The sequence below is a fragment of the Meleagris gallopavo genome, chromosome 7, assembly GCF_000146605.3.
Source record: "Meleagris gallopavo isolate NT-WF06-2002-E0010 breed Aviagen turkey brand Nicholas breeding stock chromosome 7, Turkey_5.1, whole genome shotgun sequence".
Classification (NCBI taxonomy): domain Eukaryota; kingdom Metazoa; phylum Chordata; class Aves; order Galliformes; family Phasianidae; genus Meleagris; species Meleagris gallopavo.
Window position 1 is genome coordinate 2523906 of NC_015017.2, and position 19230 is coordinate 2543135.

At 47.2% G+C, this 19230-nt stretch overlaps 1 protein-coding gene and 1 long non-coding RNA gene across 5 annotated transcripts in view; both read right to left on the bottom strand.

Annotated features, from left to right (window-relative positions):
* RAB17 (RAB17, member RAS oncogene family) overlaps positions 1-8232 on the bottom strand; it is a 9845-nt gene extending 1613 nt beyond the window's left edge. Inside the window, exons 1-6 of one of the 4 annotated variants that reach the window (XM_019616875.2) lie at positions 8157-8232; positions 5507-5608; positions 3155-3314; positions 2317-2468; positions 1971-2096; positions 1684-1777 (exon numbers count right to left, since the gene is read on the bottom strand). In XM_019616875.2, the coding sequence (XP_019472420.1) occupies positions 1684-1777; positions 1971-2096; positions 2317-2468; positions 3155-3311 (529 nt within the window). In that variant the 5' untranslated portion in view covers positions 3312-3314; positions 5507-5608; positions 8157-8232. Of the gene's footprint in view, positions 1-22; positions 1060-1683; positions 1778-1970; positions 2097-2316; positions 2469-3154; positions 3315-5506; positions 5677-5700; positions 5830-8156 lie in introns of those variants that run through there. The other 3 variants (XM_019616876.2, XM_031554089.1, XM_031554090.1) reach the window with 3 other exon arrangements.
* A 9118-nt stretch (positions 8233-17350) lies between these two features.
* Positions 17351-19224, bottom strand: LOC109368441. Its single transcript, XR_002116453.1, has 2 exons — positions 19011-19224; positions 17351-17904 (listed from the first exon to the last, which is right to left on the bottom strand). It is a non-coding gene; the product is annotated as an uncharacterized LOC109368441 (long non-coding RNA).
* Between the last annotated feature and the right edge of the window lie 6 nt (positions 19225-19230).

Sequence of the window (19230 nt, forward strand, 5' to 3'; positions counted from 1 at the left end):
TGGGGTGGGACAGAACATGAGCCTTAGTGATGGTGGTATCACCTAAAATTAAGTCCTGGGGGCTCTCCTCTCTTTCTATCCCCACAGAGGGTCAGCACCCCTGAGAGCACCAAGCCCCCCACATCACCACAGAGCCCTGTTTTCGTGGCATGGGTCATGTCACTCACTCTGTGACACCCCTCTCACAAGTCTCCATTGCTTTACCCATTCCCCAGTTTGGAGTGAGGATGATGTAGATCCCAAAAGCAAGCTAAGGATGGACAGCAGGGATCAGGACTGCCTAGGGAAGGAAGGGTTAATCTGAGAGGGATGAGGCAAGTGGCAGTTAGATTCTATCAAATTAGCTAACTAACAGAGGGGATTTAGGCAGGAGGAGGAAGCAGCTGGGAAGGATTCCCGCATCCCACACATGTCTCAGTGCTGGGCAGGTATCACAGAGGGTGGTGGTGTATGGGGAACAGGAGGGGAGAGCTTCCTGGCCATAGGAACCAGAAGTTCCTGATAACTGGAGTGGCTGATGAGGGCTACACTGCCACGCTCTGGTCCTCACCATCTCCAGACCTCCTGCATACTGGCACCCAAGGCAGAGAAAAGAATGTGGCTAAGATGAGCTGCTCTTTATTGGCAGTCAAGTCTTGAAGTTGTTGGGATGTGCTCCACAAGCCAAACTCTCTTGAGTCTGGGGGAGCTGGTGCATGACTGGGGCAGGGAGATGTCCCCATCTGGGCTGCTTTTTGGCAGGGGACATTCCCACTCACCACTGGGAGAACACCATCATGAGACTGTTGAGGGTCTGCACGCACTGCATGCATTCACTGGCAGAAGATGGGCAGAAGGATCATTGCTCCACGTTGGCTGTGAGCTATCCGCTGCGCTGTCACCCCTTGGCCACCGATGCCAATAACACAAGGTCCAGTCCTACATCCTGTGGTGAACCTGTGGCCTCTCAGACACGGCAGCAACCCCTCCTCGTCCCGCTTGCCCGCAAGTCCAAACGCTGCCTGCCACTCGTGGATGGGACAGCTGCCTTCTCACCTTCACGCCGCAGGAGCTCTCGGGCTGACGGGGAGCACAAAGCCACAGAGCATCACCTCTCTTGCCAGGGCATGGGGTCAGCCAATGCATGTTGGGATGCACCTGCTGCTCTGTCCCACCCTACTGGTGCCATGTAGGTACTTCCCAGCAACTTCTAGACAGCATGGTGATGTCACTTGGAGGACAGATGTGCTGGGGCCACAGCTCAGGTCAGGTATATATACCCAGGTTAGGTACTAAACCCGAAAAACATAGTGGCTTTGATCTCTGCATCTCTAATACTGCATCTTGGCATGGAGTTGTCTGTCCTAGGTAATGTGGTGCTATGCCACCACAGCCACTGCCTCCTCCAGCCTGAACAGGAGGGACACAAGCTACAGAGCGGCCCTTGCTGGCCGGCTGGGCTTTGGGGAGAAGCCATCTGTAGCCTGGAAACATAGGCAAGAAGAGCCCATTGTCTTTTCCAAATATTCTTCTTATAGCAAGAGGTAGAGCAGAGCACTCGCACTGGTTCCCAGTGTGAAGATGCGGCATCAGACTAGGGACAGAGCTGCTCTGCTGTGCCCCATGTTGTACAGGAGGTCTGGGGGAGCCAGGACCCATGGTTCCCCTGCTTTGGTTCTTACCTGGAGCCACCCCACACCTTACCTACAGCCATAAAGATGTCATTTACTTGGTGGTTGGATTTTGCAGACGTCTCCATGAAGAGCAGGCTTCTGCTCCTTGCAAACTCTTCCCCATCCTAGGAGGAGAAGATCAGTATTATTTCCCCTGTGCCAAGGCCCCTGGGGACCCATGGGGACAAGGCAGGGCTCCTGCATGCCACTCAGCAATGGGGAGACCACCTGGCAGAGCAGGAGGGACCCCACTTAGGAAGAAAAGGCTCTGCTAAGATGTGTCTTAATGCTTGCAATGGGGACATGGTGTGTGCTCACCTCAGCTGCAACCTCCCGTTCATCAGCCAGGTCTGTCTTGTTGCCCACCAAAGCAATGACAATTTCATCAGGAAGGAACTCCTTCTCCAGTTCCATCAGCCACTGCTTTGCTCTGTTGAATGTTTCCTGGGGAAAAGGGACAGCCACTCCTGATGCAGATACAGAGAAGCTTTGATAGGAACCTCTGGGCTCTGCGGTTGCTGATGCATCCCAGTGGGACATTTATCTGCTTAGGGTTTGTGATCCCTTCTGCTCTATCAGGAACACATCCGGATGCCTGTCCCATCAGTTCCACTGCCACATAGCAGTGTTTTCACGTGGACAGGACGTGCATATACCATCTCACCTTGTTAGTGAGGTCATAAACAAGGAGCGCAGCATGGGCACCACGGTAGTAGAGGTGGCAGACACTGTGGTACTTCTCCTGGCCAGCCGTGTCCCAGATCTCCAGCTTGATGGTGGCTGTCTCTAGTTGGATTGTCTGTGTGAAGAAGGAGCCTGCAAGATATGTGGTGGAGGGCTCTGGTCTGCTGCTGTAGGATCAAAGCCGCTTTGAGGGGTAGTGACAATGCTGCAATGCACAAAACTGGATGGGTTTCTCAAAAGCACCCTGAGCCAATCAGCTCACATGGTGCTGTGTAGAGTTTGGCATGGAGATGTCTGTCTTGATTACAACAACATTGCTGTCACAGCTGCTGTGAATGACAGTAGGGTAGGAGATCCCAGCAATTTCTAATAGGGCTATTTGAACCTGAAGAGTTTCACAACATGGCCATATACTGGTGATGGGCAACACTTGAAGAGACAGCATGTCACCAAGCAGGGTTGGCGGCCCTTCTTTTTGGCAGCTTTGGGTGGACACACAAGTTTTGATGTATGCCCTGCCTGGGGTTGTTCAGCATAGCTGGGCAGAGCAGGACAGTGGGAAAGAGGTTTGCCCCAATGTGCTCCTGACCCACACCTGGGCAAAGAACCTTGAGGAGACACTTCTGAGGTGTCCAAACAGGTGTAAGGGACCAAACATGCAAAAGGCAGATGGAACTGTATGATTTGGAACCCAGGTTTCCCTCACTTTGCTGCTAAGCTGCCTCCAACAAGCAGAAGTAAATCGAGCCTCTGTGGTTTGGATGTGGCTTTGCTTACAGCACAAGGCAGAAGGAAATGGATTGAAGCGGCTCACTCACATCCTACAGTAGGCAGCGACTCCTTGAAATCATTTTTCACGTATCTGTAGGCAAGGCTTGACTTTCCCACTGACGTGCTTCCCAGCAGGACCATCTTGTAGATGTAGGTGGGACGGTTATCCCCCAGGGAGCTGCCTGGCACCACTGTCTGTGCCATGTCCTGCAAGGAAATCAGCTCCATCAGAATGTGTCATCAGTGATCCCAGGTCCAACAGCATGAACTCGCTACCAGTGGCAGTTAGGTGAGCGTGGTTTGGCTTCAAAATAAGCTGAATTAAATATAATAGCCAATGTATCTGCCATTGCCTTGGACTATCAGCTGTGATTGGAGAGTGGAAATATTTAAGAAACCTGATGCAAGAGGCATGCTTGCATGTGGACAAGGAGATTTGATTGCATGCATCTCCTTGAAGACACAGAAATGTTCTTTAAGGACATGCTGGGGAAAGCTGATGGCAGAGAAACATAAATTAAGAGTATTCCTTGCTCTTGAGCACCCCTTCTTGGGATACCTTACGCTGATATTGTGCACTTATTGAGGGACTGGGGCAAAACTTATACTGGGATAATCTAACTCAGGCTGGATGTGAGTTCAGAGATGGAGGCAAACTCCCAGCTTGCCAGGGATGCTGCCCAGGGGCTGAGTGCAAGCTGCCAGGACTGGTTGGGCTTTGTGGCAGCAGCACTTCAAGTCAGTGCATTGCTATGAGGGTGAACAGAAACCGTGGCTTGCTCTGAAGGGATTTCATACCTTCTGAGGTATGGTCAAGGATCTGTGTGTGCTCCTGACTGGGAAGAGCTGGGTTCCTGCCTCTGGCTGAATTACAAACACCATTCTTAACAAGAGTTAAGCAACTTGGGGTACCAAAGCTGGAGAAGCCTCATGACCATTGCACCGCCCAGCATGTCTCTATCATGTGGGTTGAGAGAGGAGCCCAAAATAACAGTGGTGGCCTCAAGCCTGACCCCTGGAGAGCTGCTTGTAGGTATGTGTTGCACTCTGGGATGGCAGCCCCTTCCAATCCCTGACCACCCCCCATCTGTGAAGAGATTCTTCCCAATGACCAATCTAACCCTCCTGTAGTGCATCCCTGAGAAGTGAGTTCACACCCCACATCCTTCTCCCAGCCGCCCATGTCTCCCTCCTCTTACAAAAGCCCCTTGTTTCTGCATGCTGCCTGTCCCTTCATTTCAGTCTCTCCCCTGCAATCTGGCAGGCTTCAGGCCTTTAATTTTTCTCTGTGCCTCACCTGTTTGTCCCCATAATCAACGCAGGCTGTCTTCACAAGAAGCTGCATGAATTTCATCTGTATATGAACTCTGTTTCCCATTACTTCATGCTGCTGCTTCTTAAAATGCCCCCAAAAGCTATCTCAGTTTAACCCCAGAAGATTGCATTGAATAAAACTCACTCAACAATTACTGCAATTGCAGGAAAATTTCCTTTCAAACTTCTCCTACAAGCAAACAGCTATTAAAGATTGGAGGCTTTGCCAAACAATTTTTTTTGCGTTGAGAGGGTGCAGGGGGTGCACCTCCCTTTTCATCTGAGGAGAATGGCAAGAAAGCAAAACAGATAGAATCATAAATCAGAATATCCTGAGTTGGAAATGCCCCATAAAGATCTCCAACCCTTGCCCCCATACAGCACCACATATAGCTGAGTCTCTCCAAAACAGAAACTCTAAACCAAAAGACACTAAAACCATGCGAGATGCTTGCTGACCTTCTGTGGAGATGTAGAAGCTCCTTAGAAAAGCAGAACCCCAGTATTACAGGTTGGGCTGGGCTCAGGGCTCTGAGCAGCTGATGGGGCTGTAGTTGTCCCTGTTCATTGCAGGGGAGTTGAACTGGATGGCCTTTAGAGGTCCCTTCCAACTCCAACAATTCTGTGAATCTAGAGTGTGGTTCTGCCCAAGTACTGTAATTCTGCAGTGCCCAGCCCCACAAGCTTGACGTCTTTTTGCCCCAGATGGTGCTAGCACACTGCCTCCCCACTTTCCTGCTGCTGACATTCAGCTCAGTGGCAGTCACTTGGTGTACAAGCACTCTTAAGCAAAGTTTACCAAGAGACACAAAACTTGAGCTGCACAAACACTTCCGTGTGCAAACACCACTGGAGTGACATAGTGCTGATTTCCTCTGAGCTGAGGTCGTTAATCACCCAGATGGACAGAAGTAAGCCAGCAGCAAGTGGAGACCCCTGCTCTGGCTGGGGATTCAGAGAGTGGGCTGCCTTTATGGCCATGATCAGGAGCTGCTTTTTGGTGGGAAGGCAAAACCCACGGGTCTGGGGGGACAGGTGGCTGGGAGGAGGCAGGTGCAGACATACAAGGCATAGGAAAGAGTTACCTGTATGCAGCTTTGCTTTCTTCCTACACGGGGGTCGCAGAGGATGGGAATGGCCTCAACAGATGATAACAGCCTCGTCCGACCTCTCTGGCTGCCTCCTTGCTGCAGGAAAAGAAAAGCGAAACTCAGGCAGGCAAGCCGGCAACTCCCGGAGTGCGGTGCCAAAGTTTAGAGGTGAGCAGAAACTGGTGAACCTTAAACCCTCCTGCTGGTAGGGAGAGGCTGGGACGTAAACCCTGCCCTCCGCACTGTCACTCAGCTCTGTGGCTATTCCATGGCATCCTGCAGCAGAGATTGAGGGCTGGGTACAGGGCAGGCTGGAGCAGCCTGTTACGGCCCAGCAGTTTCTGATGACGTGGGTTAGGCTTCCTTTAGTCTCATGCCAGGATGTAGGTTCTGATAACTCGGACCTGGGACTGCCAAAGCGAATTGTTTTTTTGGAGCTGGTGGGAAGGAGCACACCCACTTCTTCTGCAAAGGGCTTCAGCAGACAAGCCAGAAAGGGGCAGACAAAGAGAGCAAAAAAAAGAGCACTTGGGCTTCTCCTGCTTTTTGATTAAACTAATAGCTATAGTTACCACAGGTGGCTGGGCTGGGTGCTTTGTAGGAAGCTCTTGTTCAAATGCTCCCATCTTAACGGGGAAGACGCACAATGTGCTAATGCATTGGGATAGCCCATCAGGGGCAAGAACAGGGAGATCTGCAGATCATTAACAACCTAAATGAAGATAGCTTTTGTATTTCTAGCACTAGTCTCATGATACTTAGTACCTTTCCTTCAAGCAGCAGCTCCCAAAGCTTTCTGGGAGTGCAACAAAGCCTAGTCATAATGGTGTCAGGGAGCAGGGAGAAAGAAAGAGTCCTAAAGGGAAAGGATCAGGGGAAATGTTTTCAAAATAGAAGAGGAGAGATTTAGATTGGATATAAGGAAAAAGCTTTTTACAGTGAGGGTAGTGAAGCACTGGCACAGGTTGCCCAGAGAGGCAGTGGATGCCCCATCCCTGCAGACACCCAAGGTCAGACTGGACAGGGCTCTGAGCACCTGATGGAGCTGTAGGGGTTCCTGTTCACTGCATGGCAGTTGGACCAGATGGCCCTTAAGGGTCCTTTCCAACTCAAATAGATTCTATGAATCTATGATTCTAAAAGCCAGATTAAAAACACTTATCCTTGTTGTGCAATGAAGAGCACGTCTTGTGATCTCCAAGCCTGACTGCTGGGGCTCTGTTACTTCTCATATCTGTACTGAAACACTATTTACAGACAGCCAAGAGCTGCAAAAGTCACGTGGGAGGAAATCCCCCACTGGTTTGAATCAGTTTTGTAAGCCTGCATGAGTTGTGTTGGCCTGCTAGCCAAATGACAGTGGATTTCCTTTTTTCTGGGGATACATCCCCCCTCAACTGGCTCACATATGCTCCTGTACACCCTGAACAAAGCTGCTTTTTCATAAGGCAGAAGAGTCTCTCCTACCCAGATCCTTTCCCATGAGCTCTACCCAAGCTAGCCAGGATCTGGGAAGCCTTTGAAGAAGACACCCAACAACCCTGGGAAATCACAAACCACCTGAGGTTGGTGTAATTTTCTCAGCATGGAAATGGCTTCCAGTCCCCTGCCCACAGCGGTGGGAAACGAGCTCTCTTATGGTATTGTTCTCTTTTTTCAGGGCTTTAGGTGAACAGAGAATGGTTACAGTGGCACAGTAGAGGGGTTCAAAACCCTTTCCGAGGGTTTGGGAAAGACTGAGGTGCAGGGGGTATCGATACCTTAAGCTGAGAATGCTGCACAATGTTTCTCATCACAAACGTAAGTCCAATGATTCCAGCAAAACTTGCTTGTATCCATACATTCAAAATACTTATTGGCCTGGGAAACACCATCAGTGTTCACTTGGATTTTTGGAGTTACATTCCCCACCTGAGGATGTGCCTGAAATGAGGCAGATGCTTTTGCTGAGAGGTTTGATAAAAGGCAGTGCCTTAAGCACTGGCTGGTGGAGATGATCCCCGGCAGCCCGGGGATGTGTCCGTTGGATGGGCACATCATGGATGGGGCTTCCTCCAGCTCTCGGTGAGCCAGACCCACTAGAGGGCATCACTCATCCATGGTTTCAGTTAAATCTCATTTTGCACCAGGAAGCCGACAGACAGTAGGCAGTGACAGAACAGATGGATGAGTGGCTGCCGCCAGAGCTACACCCAGACCACCAATTTTTCTCCCGTTGCTCCAAAGAAATGGCCAACACAAAGCTTCTCTGCTGTGATGCACCTCACTCGACTATGCTCATACCCAAAATAAGTTTCCCTGGCTAAGACTGAGCATTGCTAGTTTTCTTGAGAATAGGGATTGTCTTTAGTTTTATGCTTGCCTGATGTAATGACGCCCCAGGAGTGGTAGGGATCGAATATTGCAGCCCAGCACTGCGGGCTGAACACCTCAAAACCACTCGCAGGCCTTCGTGCACTGCTTTGCTCTCAACCATTCTGCTTGGAGGACCTTGTGACATTTCAGTAGGGCACAGGTCAAAGTAAAACTCCTAGAGCCACTGTGCAAGAATAACTCCAATAATCTCTTATTTCTGGCTCTGACTGCTGCAGATTGCCTCTCTGTGCCTGTTTCTCTGAGTAAAAGTTGGTGCAAGGACACTGACCTGTGTGGAGTGCCTCGGGAGCTTCTGGAGGTCTCCTTTTCAGTGGTGTGCGTTGGTTCCTCCTGACTCTGACTGCTGCAAGGAAATATTAGCTCACCAATACGAGCAGTGCAAATCACCCAACTTTAAGGAAGAGCTGCAGGATTTGAAAAATCAGCAGCATCCAGTATTAAGGGCACTGCCTGGAAGTTTGAAAACAAGACTAGAAATTTGCCTGCTGCCTTCCCATAGGGAGGGCTGCTTTTTCTCCTTAGTTTCTGTCTCCTGCTCCCCTTGGCTGGTCCTCTCTGTCCACATGTGCTCATCGGTGTGATGCCCAATGCAGGGGTCTCACCTTCATCCTAAGAGTCGTTGAAACAGCAGGAAGACCTCATGTTGCTTATAAATTATCAGTTGCTTAGGAATTGTTAAATGCTTAGCTTCAGCTTTAGTGCTTTTATACAGCTATCTGTTTGATAGCACCTGAAATCTGCTGTTGTCCTGAGCCACAGGTTGGTGACTTTATGGCTCTTGGCTATGCTGAAAGCCCACAGTAGCCAGAAACCAGATAGCTGATCTGTTGTAAACTCCCAAAATGTCATATATAGGCTCTGATCGGCTTCCTCCGCAATGGCAGACATTCTGAGAGCATGCATTACCCATCATCTTGATATCGTGGTGTACAGTCAACAAAGTACAGTTGGAAAGAGTACCGTAGTGAGATAATAAAGGAACAAACAGAGAAGGAATGCTCGCTTGTATCCAAAAATGTAGGCTCACAATGAAAAGCTCCACAAAGGAGGGACCTCCCAAAAGAGATCCTTCTCCAGTGTTAGTCAGCCCTTAATTGGGGATCTAGGGGGGGTCACACAAGTGAATTGCCTTCACCTCTGCTCCCACGGCTGACCCAGTCCTTGCCTCAGATGATCAATCAGTGCTTCAGGCCATGCCTCAACAGTTCCCATACACGTGGCAAAGCCAACACTGTCTGTTGTGAGCTCTGGCTAGCTGGACACAAGTGAGGTTATGGTCTGATTTAGCTGGTGATGGGCATGCACAGCCCAGAATTAAGGGTCAGAGAAACGTGGCTTTCCTTATGGCCTTGTCCAAGTGATCTTGGCTTCCAGACCTGCCATAGGACAGACATCTTGTCTCTCTGCACTGCCAACTTCAAATGAACTAGTCACTTGTGTGAGAGTATATATAGCATGCCTTGCCTTTGGGATAACTATTTTGGTTTAGCCAGCCCTGCTATAAATAAGCAGAGTCCATCTGTGGTCCTGAGCTTGCACTTGCAGAGCCTGCCTCCATACTGTGCTCCTTTGAGCATGGCTCACAAATGCCCTGGGTGTTTCTGAGATGAATGGTTTGGGAGCTTGAGGCATGCTTTGAGCGAGGTGGGCATGCTGCCCGAGCAGTGGCATGGGCATGCAGTGTGAGCACTGCAGAACCTGGTCCTGGGAGCAGGACAGCAAATGCAGAGCTTCAGAAATAGGGAGAAGCTCTCCTTTTTTTGCAAGTAAATTTGTTTTGAGAAGAAACAGTGAAACCATAATGAGTACAGTGAAGTCAAAACAGTCGATCCCTCAAGAGGTCACAAGAAGTTATGTTTATTACCTGCAAATGGGCTTGTTTGCTATCAAACCACCTTAAAGGTGCTGTTAAAAAAACTGTTAAAAAACACTGTATAAGCTTATGAAAGCTTAGTTTAGCCCTTTACTGCTTTAATCTCCCTGCCCATGCTGACAGGTATACGATGTGCTAGGTAGGAATGGCCAACCCATTGGGACAGCTCATAGTAACTCAGATTAAAAGCTCATGCTGAACAGAAAAGAAGGCAGTGTCAGCATGAAGATTTGTGCTGGGAACTGTCGTGGGCTGGTAAATCCCTGTCTCCACTGTTTCTCCTCCTGTGTGCCTGCAGTAATGTCTGGAACTGACGCCACAAAATCAACTGGAGCTCACCTGCTGAAGCCTGGAGACCAGCAGTAACCCACTGATGATCCCACAGGCAAGGTCTGTCACTGCTGTGAAAAAGTTGTTCCGTCAGTCCTGAGAGGAGGAGGTATTGTGCCTTCATTAATGAAAAACAGGCCTTGCTCCTCACTGCTGCACTGATGGTGAGCTAAGAAAGATTCTGAGGATCTGTGGAGTTGTAATGATGAACAGATCATTCACACTGAGCCTCGAAACCGAGCCTGTTGTGCACTGCTTCAGGCTCCTGAAGTGCTGACCTTCCTGTATTAATTATTAACAGTGCTAAAACACTCCAGAGATTGGCTTAGAAACATCAAACATGCTTAATATTAATGGCTCCCAGATAATAGTTGACAGAGAACACTTGAATGTGTTAAAGACCAAGAAGGAAAATAACTACTGAATACAATAAACATTTTCAATATTAATTACAAAGAGAATACATGTGTGAACCACAAGAAATGCCTTCCTATAGCATTTCCTAGTGCTTTCTTATAGCATTGCCTGCTATCCATTTGAAGAGACTGATCATATTATTTACACACATAGAAAGAAGCTTAACTTGCTTGGAGCATAGGGAGGTAGTGAGACCAGCCACTCACCTCCTTCTACCTGAGAGGAGTTGCCTGTGGTTCGGGTCTGCTGCCTACTTATGCTGCTCTCCTGTTTAGCCTCCTCCCTTGTGATTTCTGGCTGATTCCTCAATAGGAATATTTTGCTATGAATGGTTTGCTTACCCCCAAGCTCCACTGCGTGACTCCTGCCCACCTTGCCAAGAGAGCTGCAATGCAACTCTGCTTTGGGTCCTGGACTTCAAAGGGTGAGCCACCTCCCAGAGGATGCAGAGACAAGGAGATCAAGTGTGGGAAATGAGAGACACATCATCCGACAAAGGACAGATTTTGCAGTGTTTTACCTGATAAAAGAACTCAAGTTCTCTCTGCCACATGCCATGAGCTGCTCAGTGGGCTGCTTTTTGCCAGTGGGGGTATCAAGTTTAAGGAGATGTACCCTGGCCTCTCTGACAAACTTGGTGGCTCCTGACCAGCTGGCTTACACTGTGAGTGTGGGACAGGAGCACTGTTACAAAGAGTGAGCACATATGGCTTGTTCCCTTAGGAAACCAGGCTAAATATGGCTGTAGGCAGCACCTTTCTGTTCTAGTGAAGAGGTCGCTGACAGCCATATATGTCTCCCAGCTCAGTAATGTCACCCAAAAGTGTTTCACTTCTCTGTGTTCCCCAGGCAGTTGTAATGTGTGGAACTGCCAGTGCTTTGCCAGTGCTTGGAGAGAGAAATATTTAAGTCATGTTGTCTAGCACAGACTTGGAAAGCAAATGTGGGTGTGAACATAGGGTTTTTTTTTGCTGGAATCCCCACCCAGATTTGGGATGTATAGTACAGACGTGTTCACAGAGCGCTGTGTGATGGAGTCTGTCTCCTTGCTTTGTAGTGTTCCAATAGCCACATGGTATTCTTACTTTTTTCAAGTCGTGTCTAAACTGTTGGCTGGTTTTCACCTGGTTCCTAGCCTCGTGCTTTGGGTGTGATGGGTACAATTTGGAAATGCACTGAAATCATTTAACCTGTTTGAGCCTGAGCAGCCTTGCCTAACACCAGCCACTGCAGGAAGAGCAGCGTGCTGTTACACAGAGTGAAGCAACTCATCTGTTGCCAGTGAGCCAGGAAGGAACAAAGATACCTCGAGGGGGAAACCATTATCTGCTATTACTAGAGCAGTTCCTTTTATAATTGAAAAACGTATTAAAAATTATTTTGGGAACTTCTAATTAGTTTGTTGAGGCACTAATGTGCTCAGGATGTTTCAGAAACTTTAGTAACTGCCCAGAAAGAGGCCACCATAGAGAAATCGGTCTTTCCTGCCTTAACCCACTGCTGAAAGGTCAAAGAGGATGAAAATTTGTGCAGAAAATGAGGTTGAGCAACAGAGGTGGTGTCTGACAAGTTCCTGGGGAACTCCCTCTGACAGTGCCCAGCCCTGCACAACTTCCAGCTGGGAACACTGCAAAAAGAAGCTTATATTGAGTAGCTGTCCTTAGAGGAATGTACAGGTAGGAGAGCCAGAAGGCAAAAGGAAGAAAAAACTGAGACTTGCATATGGGCATCTGTTTCCAGCCTGGTGCTTGACAAGCCACGCAGCCAGCTATGGAAATGGTGGTTTGTAGATGCAAGCATTCGTTTTCCTTTCTGTCCAGTTGGGAATATATTTTTTTAGCGTAGCTGAAATGAAAGCATTCTGTGGCAATTTGGTGAATTTAGAAAAATCTTCTTTTGTTTCCACAACTGGCAAGAAATCTGAACGCTGGAGAATTTGACAGCTCCTGCTCAACTTGGCTCTTCGTTGAAGGAGAATAGAGGAAATAATTCCTTCACGTTCCTACGGGGAAGGATCAGAAGGTTTTTAATATCATAATAATTAATGCTGCGGAACAGCCAACATGAAAATTGCAGAGGATGGTAATTGGATGGGTGCAGGAGCTGACTGATGAGTTGGCTTGGGGTGCACAGGGACAGGGGAAACACCCTGAGCAGATGAGTCACTCCGAAACACCATTCCTGGTTCCCTGAGCATGGAAAAACGGGAATGCTTTGGATGATAAGAAAATGTGTTATGGCTTAAGGTCAGAGGTACCCTTAGCTCTAATGCACTGTAACGTCTGAAGTGCTTCACTTCTATATTCTCTGATGTTTTCTTACTGTTATCTTCTTTCACTTCCGAGTATAGGCCAATGTCTTTGTTTCAGGAAACTATAATGACCTGCCTTCCTGCCCTGCTGGTGATTAGCACAGCTGGAACCCGAATTCTTTAGCACCAGCATGGCTTATTTTAGGTAAGCCAGGAACTACCAGCTGCCTGCTGCTGCTCTGAGTGGATGAGCAGAAAGGTGAAAAGAGTTTACGTAACTGATGCACTGCTTCAAGTATGTAATGCAGAACCACAAGGCAGCAGATACAGGAGCAGTTCTTTCTGTTGTTAAGTGGTTGGAACTATTCCCCGAGAGAAGACATGGCAATGAGTGAGTAGAAGATACTGAGACCTGAGTAAGTGTGGAAGATCTCTAGAAGCAAAGCACCATTATGTTTTCCTGCACTTTAGAAAAGACACATTTTTGCTCTGAGCTGCACTTTGCATGAATCTGGATGAATTTCCATAAGGACAACAAAAGGCTCTTCCTTCCTCTTCTTCCACTCCAGCGAGGGAATCAAACTGCAACTCAGTGTTCACATAAGCTTTTCCAAAGCAGTGTTCACATGCCATTTTACAGGACGGTATGACTAATTAACACAAACAATCTGCTACAAACAATTGGTGTTTTCAGACCATATGTTGTGGCTATGTGTTACGGCAGTCCCAAACAACTCGAGTTTAAGAAAACTGGGAAGGCCTGTGTGGAAAATGTAGCTCAGCTTGGAATGTTTGAGGAGTGGATGAGGCCACACAGCATGGAGCAGACAAAGCATAGGAAATCCAACAAGAAGGAAGCATCCAGCCCTTGTAAGCAGGCCACGTGTCCCCTTGCTCTCGTGTCTACGCACTGTCAGAGCAGCAAAGACACCACGGCAGTGACAGAAGGAATACTTCCATACATTAATCACAAAGAGATGCAGAGCCAGCTCCAGCTGATGTAATGCATTGTTTTCTCCAAAGCTATCCCGGTTTAGTCTTGCTAAAGGAAAACCCATCTGCTTTTTGACAGATGTACATGCAGCACTCCCAGATAAATTGTGCCTATCGATCTCTTGCTGCCTTTGGCCCAGGTTCTGGGAGAAAAGGTGTAGGGGTGCACTTCTTGCCTTGGATGTCTTATCACTGCATGATCCTGCTGTTTTATCCCCACACCACTTCTGGCAAGTGAAAAGGTGAGTGTTTTTAGGCCAGGTGGAACTGATGCATGATGTATTCTTAGAAGGTTCCTCCAAGAACAGCTTAGAGCTGTCTTAACACTTAGGTTCACAGCAAGAGGGGAAGCCAGAGGAGGAGGAGCAGCCAGATTTTGCAACTGGAGAGAGCAGACAGTGGTACAGATTACAAACAGCAGCCTATGACTGCTATGTGTGTGAGCCAGGCACTGCCATCAGCTGCTGCGCAGCAGCCTGGGACAGATTTGGCTCACTGTAGCTACAGCTGCTGTGGAGCTGGCTTAACTTTGCTTTGTGCCAAAATGCTAAGAGCTGTGGTGTGTCTGCTCCTAATTAGATTAGGTCTGCAGAGGCTGCCATGAGTGGGCTCCCACTATAGCCCAAGATGGGCAGTTTTCAACAAGCTCAGTGAGAGTTTTCAAATTGCAAGTGAGTTCCCTGCTTGGCACGGCAGTGTAGAGCATACAGGATTGCAATGCTGGGATTGTGTCATCCAGTCCAGGAGCATCAGGACAACCTCTCTGCAGCTGCAGTGGTGCTGCCTGTGATGGATACTCATGTCTCAAGCCTCGTGGTAGGGAAGAGAGCGTGCGGTGTTTGGGCTAGTGCTAGTGTTGGCAGGCAAGCACTCATGATAATGCTCACAACTTCTTTTGGATTTGTGTCCAGAACTTTGGCAATAAACATCAGATTTCCAGACTGCAATTATTATGGCCTGTTTAGCTGTAAGCTTTTCTGCTAACTTGGCTCCAAACTTTACACAGAATTATCTGCAGATCTTCTCTCCAAAGAAGTTTATAGAAAAGAGATGCAGTTGATCTGTTTTTCACTGGACAAGCCAACTCATCTCAGAAAAGATCCTCCTGCTGCTTATGTTAGCAGTTTTTTCTCTGCAGATATGCAAGTCTGAATGCTTCTTAACATGGGTAAGCAGACAAAGGGACACCATTTTAGGTAAGGTCACATAGATGTTCTGTGCAATGGTATAAATATTTGCACTGGGAGACCCTTACCTGAAATGTTCTAACATTAAACATAATTCTTTGGTGTTTTTTGTTGTGATGATGGCACACAACCAAACCATGACTGATTTATAATCTCAGAACTTCCTCCTCTCTGTCATTTCTAGCTGATGAGATCATGAGTTTAGTCCTTGACATGGGATTTGCAGTCTGCTTGGTTTCATTCCATTTGTGTCTCAAATCCTTAACCTCTTCCCACTCCTGTATGAGTTTACCTTCCTTTACTGATGCTGCTTCATACACTGTCATCCAAATATTTTATTAGTGCTATCCTACTTGCACTAGGGTGCTAATGAAAATATTAAATGAAATCAAGCTCAGAGCTTTGAAAGACTCCCACTAAAGGAAGAGTCTTCCTCAACATCGAAAGAGGCCCAATTTAGAGACCTCAAGATCCCCAAAATGAAAAAGAGAGAAAGGTGTTGGGCTGCTGGCGGTGTACAGTTTTTTTTTCTCTAGTCCTTTTGAAGTTCATCTTTGAAGGCCACCACTTTAAGGACTGTCAACTCAAGTTCACTGATCTCCATACTGGAGCACCTTGGGAAGCTGCTATCAGTTACGGCTTTGCTGTGATCCCCCATTTCATAACTAAAAGCCCCAGGATAGAAAAGTCAAAGCCAAGCAAGGTTCCTAGCCTGCCAGAGCTCCACTGATGCAAATAACGACTCAGCTGACCTAAAGAGTAATAAATCTCACCCAGACAAATCTGCATAGACGCTAGCAGTCTCTTGGGCCCTGTCTTGGCAACATCTGAAAGCATTTCCCATGAGGGTTCATTTGCTGAGGAAGATCACCATAGGCTCCTTAGGAGGTGTAATAAAGTAGAAGCCCTCTAGTTGCCCCGATGTTTCTTTCTGAAGTACTTCAGTACCAGCACATATTTGTCTGTGATGTAATTTTTTCCCATTAATAAATCCACAGACTCTGCAGGATACCACCACTGTTATGTTTGCAAAATGTTACCATGTTAATGGAGCTCTGCTCCTTTCAAGGATCTTGGCAATATGAAATATTGGCCTCTTAGGTGTAGATTTTCTGAAGTTTTTAAGCATTCCACTCTCCTTGGACTAATGGACATCTTGTTAAAGCTGTCAGACTTCCTTTCTGGCTCGCCAGATGCCATGATCTTACAGTGGAGCAGAAGGTGACCCTGTGTTTTCTTTCTATGCTGTCAGCTAGCCACTGGTTTCCTCTATCCCAGGTTTTAAAGCTAATAGAAATGTAATCATACTTTGCTGGACAAAACATAAAACCATCCATTTTATTATGTAGAAATGGTCTACTGAGTACACAAGCAGCAGTAGTTTTAACAGCCGATGGCTTGTTCTGGCTCTCAAGAGTGTGGTTTTACAAGATGGTTTGGTTTAAGAGCAACACAGAGGGAAAATTGTATCTTTGGGATGTGCTCGGCATGAAACAGCCTCCTTGTACACAGGATGTTGGAGAATTATACTCTTAAAATAAAGCCCTTTGAAACTGGCATGGGATACTCAGGCTTGCTTGAGTATCATTAATCAGTTATAACTCTCAGACAAAATGGGTCTCGACTTCATGTTGCTTGTTAAAATATGAAATGTATATTTCAGTACTTAACCTTCAGCTGCAGACACTGTACTTCGTAGTGCAGCCAAAACTAATGTATTTGAATCATTATTTCATATTTATTTGGACAAATTCTGTATATATAATAGTTTTATAACAAGATGGCTTATTTTGACTGTATTAAAAGAAATAATTACTGTAAGTGTCTGGAATGTAGGCAAGAAGTGGGATTCCTTAAACTACAGCGCACATTCAACGTGGGACTTGAATTCTGACTGTTGTCGTTCAGTAGCTTCTTCTATTCCAAGTTCTGTGTCGTCAGGGTTTTTTGTTTGTTTGTTTGTTCTTTATCAACTCCTTTCAATAGTAGATTTGCAGACATAAATCTGCTCTACGCAAATCTCAGACTGGCTATAAGGGGCCCAAGGCAAGAATGCAAATCGTATTGCACTGCTGAACTGGAAATTCCTTGTGTGGACACAGTGATGCAGCTGCACAGGTGGCTGAAATTCCTGGGTAACGCCAGCCTAAAAATAAGGAACTGCCCTGTGTCTTTAGCCAGAATTCCTCAAAGGGCAGGGGCAAATTCAAGGATAAGGTCTCTGGAAACAAGCTACGTAGAGCCTGAAACAGCAGTAGTGCTAAGCAAGGGAGATGAGGATAGTTGCAGAAGGAAAACCTGCAGGATAGCAAAGAAAACAAGTCACAGTGAGGCTTGCTCCCATAGCAAGGCTTGAATCCATTTTTAAGGCCCCTGCAGTGCCTTGCAGAGCATGTTTGGTGCTTTTTTTGGGGGGGGCTTTTTTTTTTCACTTGTGTGGAGTCTGAGTAAACTTGACTCCAAATCTCAGGACATGGAAAGTTTGTTTTCAATGCCCAAGCAAAGCAAGAATCTCATGTAGCTGCTTCTTCTGATAAAAAAAATTATTTGCTCCTTGTGAAGACCAGTGGTACCAGGTGCAAGAAATAGTATTGATCCAATACCACTGCTGAGTCATGATAAAAGCAGTGCATCCCGTACAGCTGTAACATGAGCTCTGAGAAATTAATAGACATTTAAGCAGAGCTGGAGCAGAGGCAGGGTGAAGGAGAGAATGCGATTGGGGATTCCTCTTGAAAGTGATTCTGAACAGGATAAACCTGTGCAAGGCTGCAGGGTTGCAGTTCAGGTGATGGGGCCATGGGGTGCATTCCAGCTGTGCTCACTGGGGTGGCTGTCTCCAATGTGTCTCCCAGGGCTTAGTTTAGAGTTCCCTATTACTCACGTCCTCTGAAGGCAGTGGCTGTCCATCAAAGGCCTCACCAAGCTTTGTGCACAGCCTTTCTGAGTGCAGCACATTGCCCTGCTGAGGAATGAAGACAAAAAATTCAGCACAGGCACCAGCTATAAATAGTCACCTTGATGTCACTCATATAAAAAGCAACAAGTGACAATTAAATAGTTTCTGGAGAACAAGTAGCAGCCTGGATTGTATGGAGGGCATCTATACCCATCTGGGGACAGGGATTCTGCTAGAACTAGTTTATTTTCCTGGAGCAGCAACCAGTTGCTTTATGATCTGATAAATGCCGTCTTGGGAAGGTTGATATATTTAATTGTTTGACATGGTTTTGAATTTGAGGACCAGTCTTCCGCACAAATGACTCAAATCTCAATCTTCGTATGTGAAAACTTCCAGATAAACGTTGGCTTTGGTGTGCATGGACTGCCGGCTCCAGTCCGACTGAGAAGAAACCTGTGGGCAGTGATGTCGTGGCAATTTCTGATTTTAGAATGGGTCTGACCTGTAATTTACAGCTGCCCTGCACTCTGGGTGTTTTCCTGTCTTTTCTAAGTTCTGAATGTAAGCCTCTGAATGATTTAAGGCTTGGATAAACAAGAATCTATATAAGCTCTCCTCTCAGTTTGGTTGGGCCATGTGTGGAAGCCACCAGCAGCCTGACAGGGCTCTGGGGTGGGCTGCAGTGGGAGAGAGCCCTGGAGTCATCACAGGGCAATGCAGAAATCAGCTCTTGCAACATAAAATCATTAAGGTTGGAAAAGACCACTAAGATCATCCAGTGCAACCCTCGACCCATCCCCACCATGTCCATCAGTGCCACATCCTTTTACACTTTCAGGAGATTATGGGGCTGCTCAGGCCTTGTTAGCGCTGCCTTTTACCTTTATCAAGTTTGAATTTGTAATAAAATTAAGTCACAGAGACTAAATGCACCGCTCTGGTCTTTGTCAGCAGGCGGATGTGTTTGGCAGTCCTGTCCCTATGAGGTGCCTGTTTAACACCTTTAGTGTCCTGAGCTGGAGAGCCCTATAGAGAACTAACATGGACTGGAATTGAGGTACGACAGGAATCCCTACTTTTTCTTTGTCAATGCGAATTAATCTTCATCTGGGCTAAGCGGCCAGGTGTTTGACACCAGCAATTGACCGGAATTAATCACATCTACTTACGGTTGATATGAAAATGGATGTCTGAAGGGATGGGTAGGGTCAGAGCGGTGGCTGTTCCATAACCTTGGGGATGTGGCACTGAGGGATGCGGGCACGGTGGTGGGGTGGGTTGGGGTTGGACTTCGGGATCTTAGCGGTTTAATAACTCTATGACAGAGCTCCTCCATTTCGGGAGGGATGTCCTCAGCTTTACAGACAAGGGGAGGGGACGCTTTCCAGC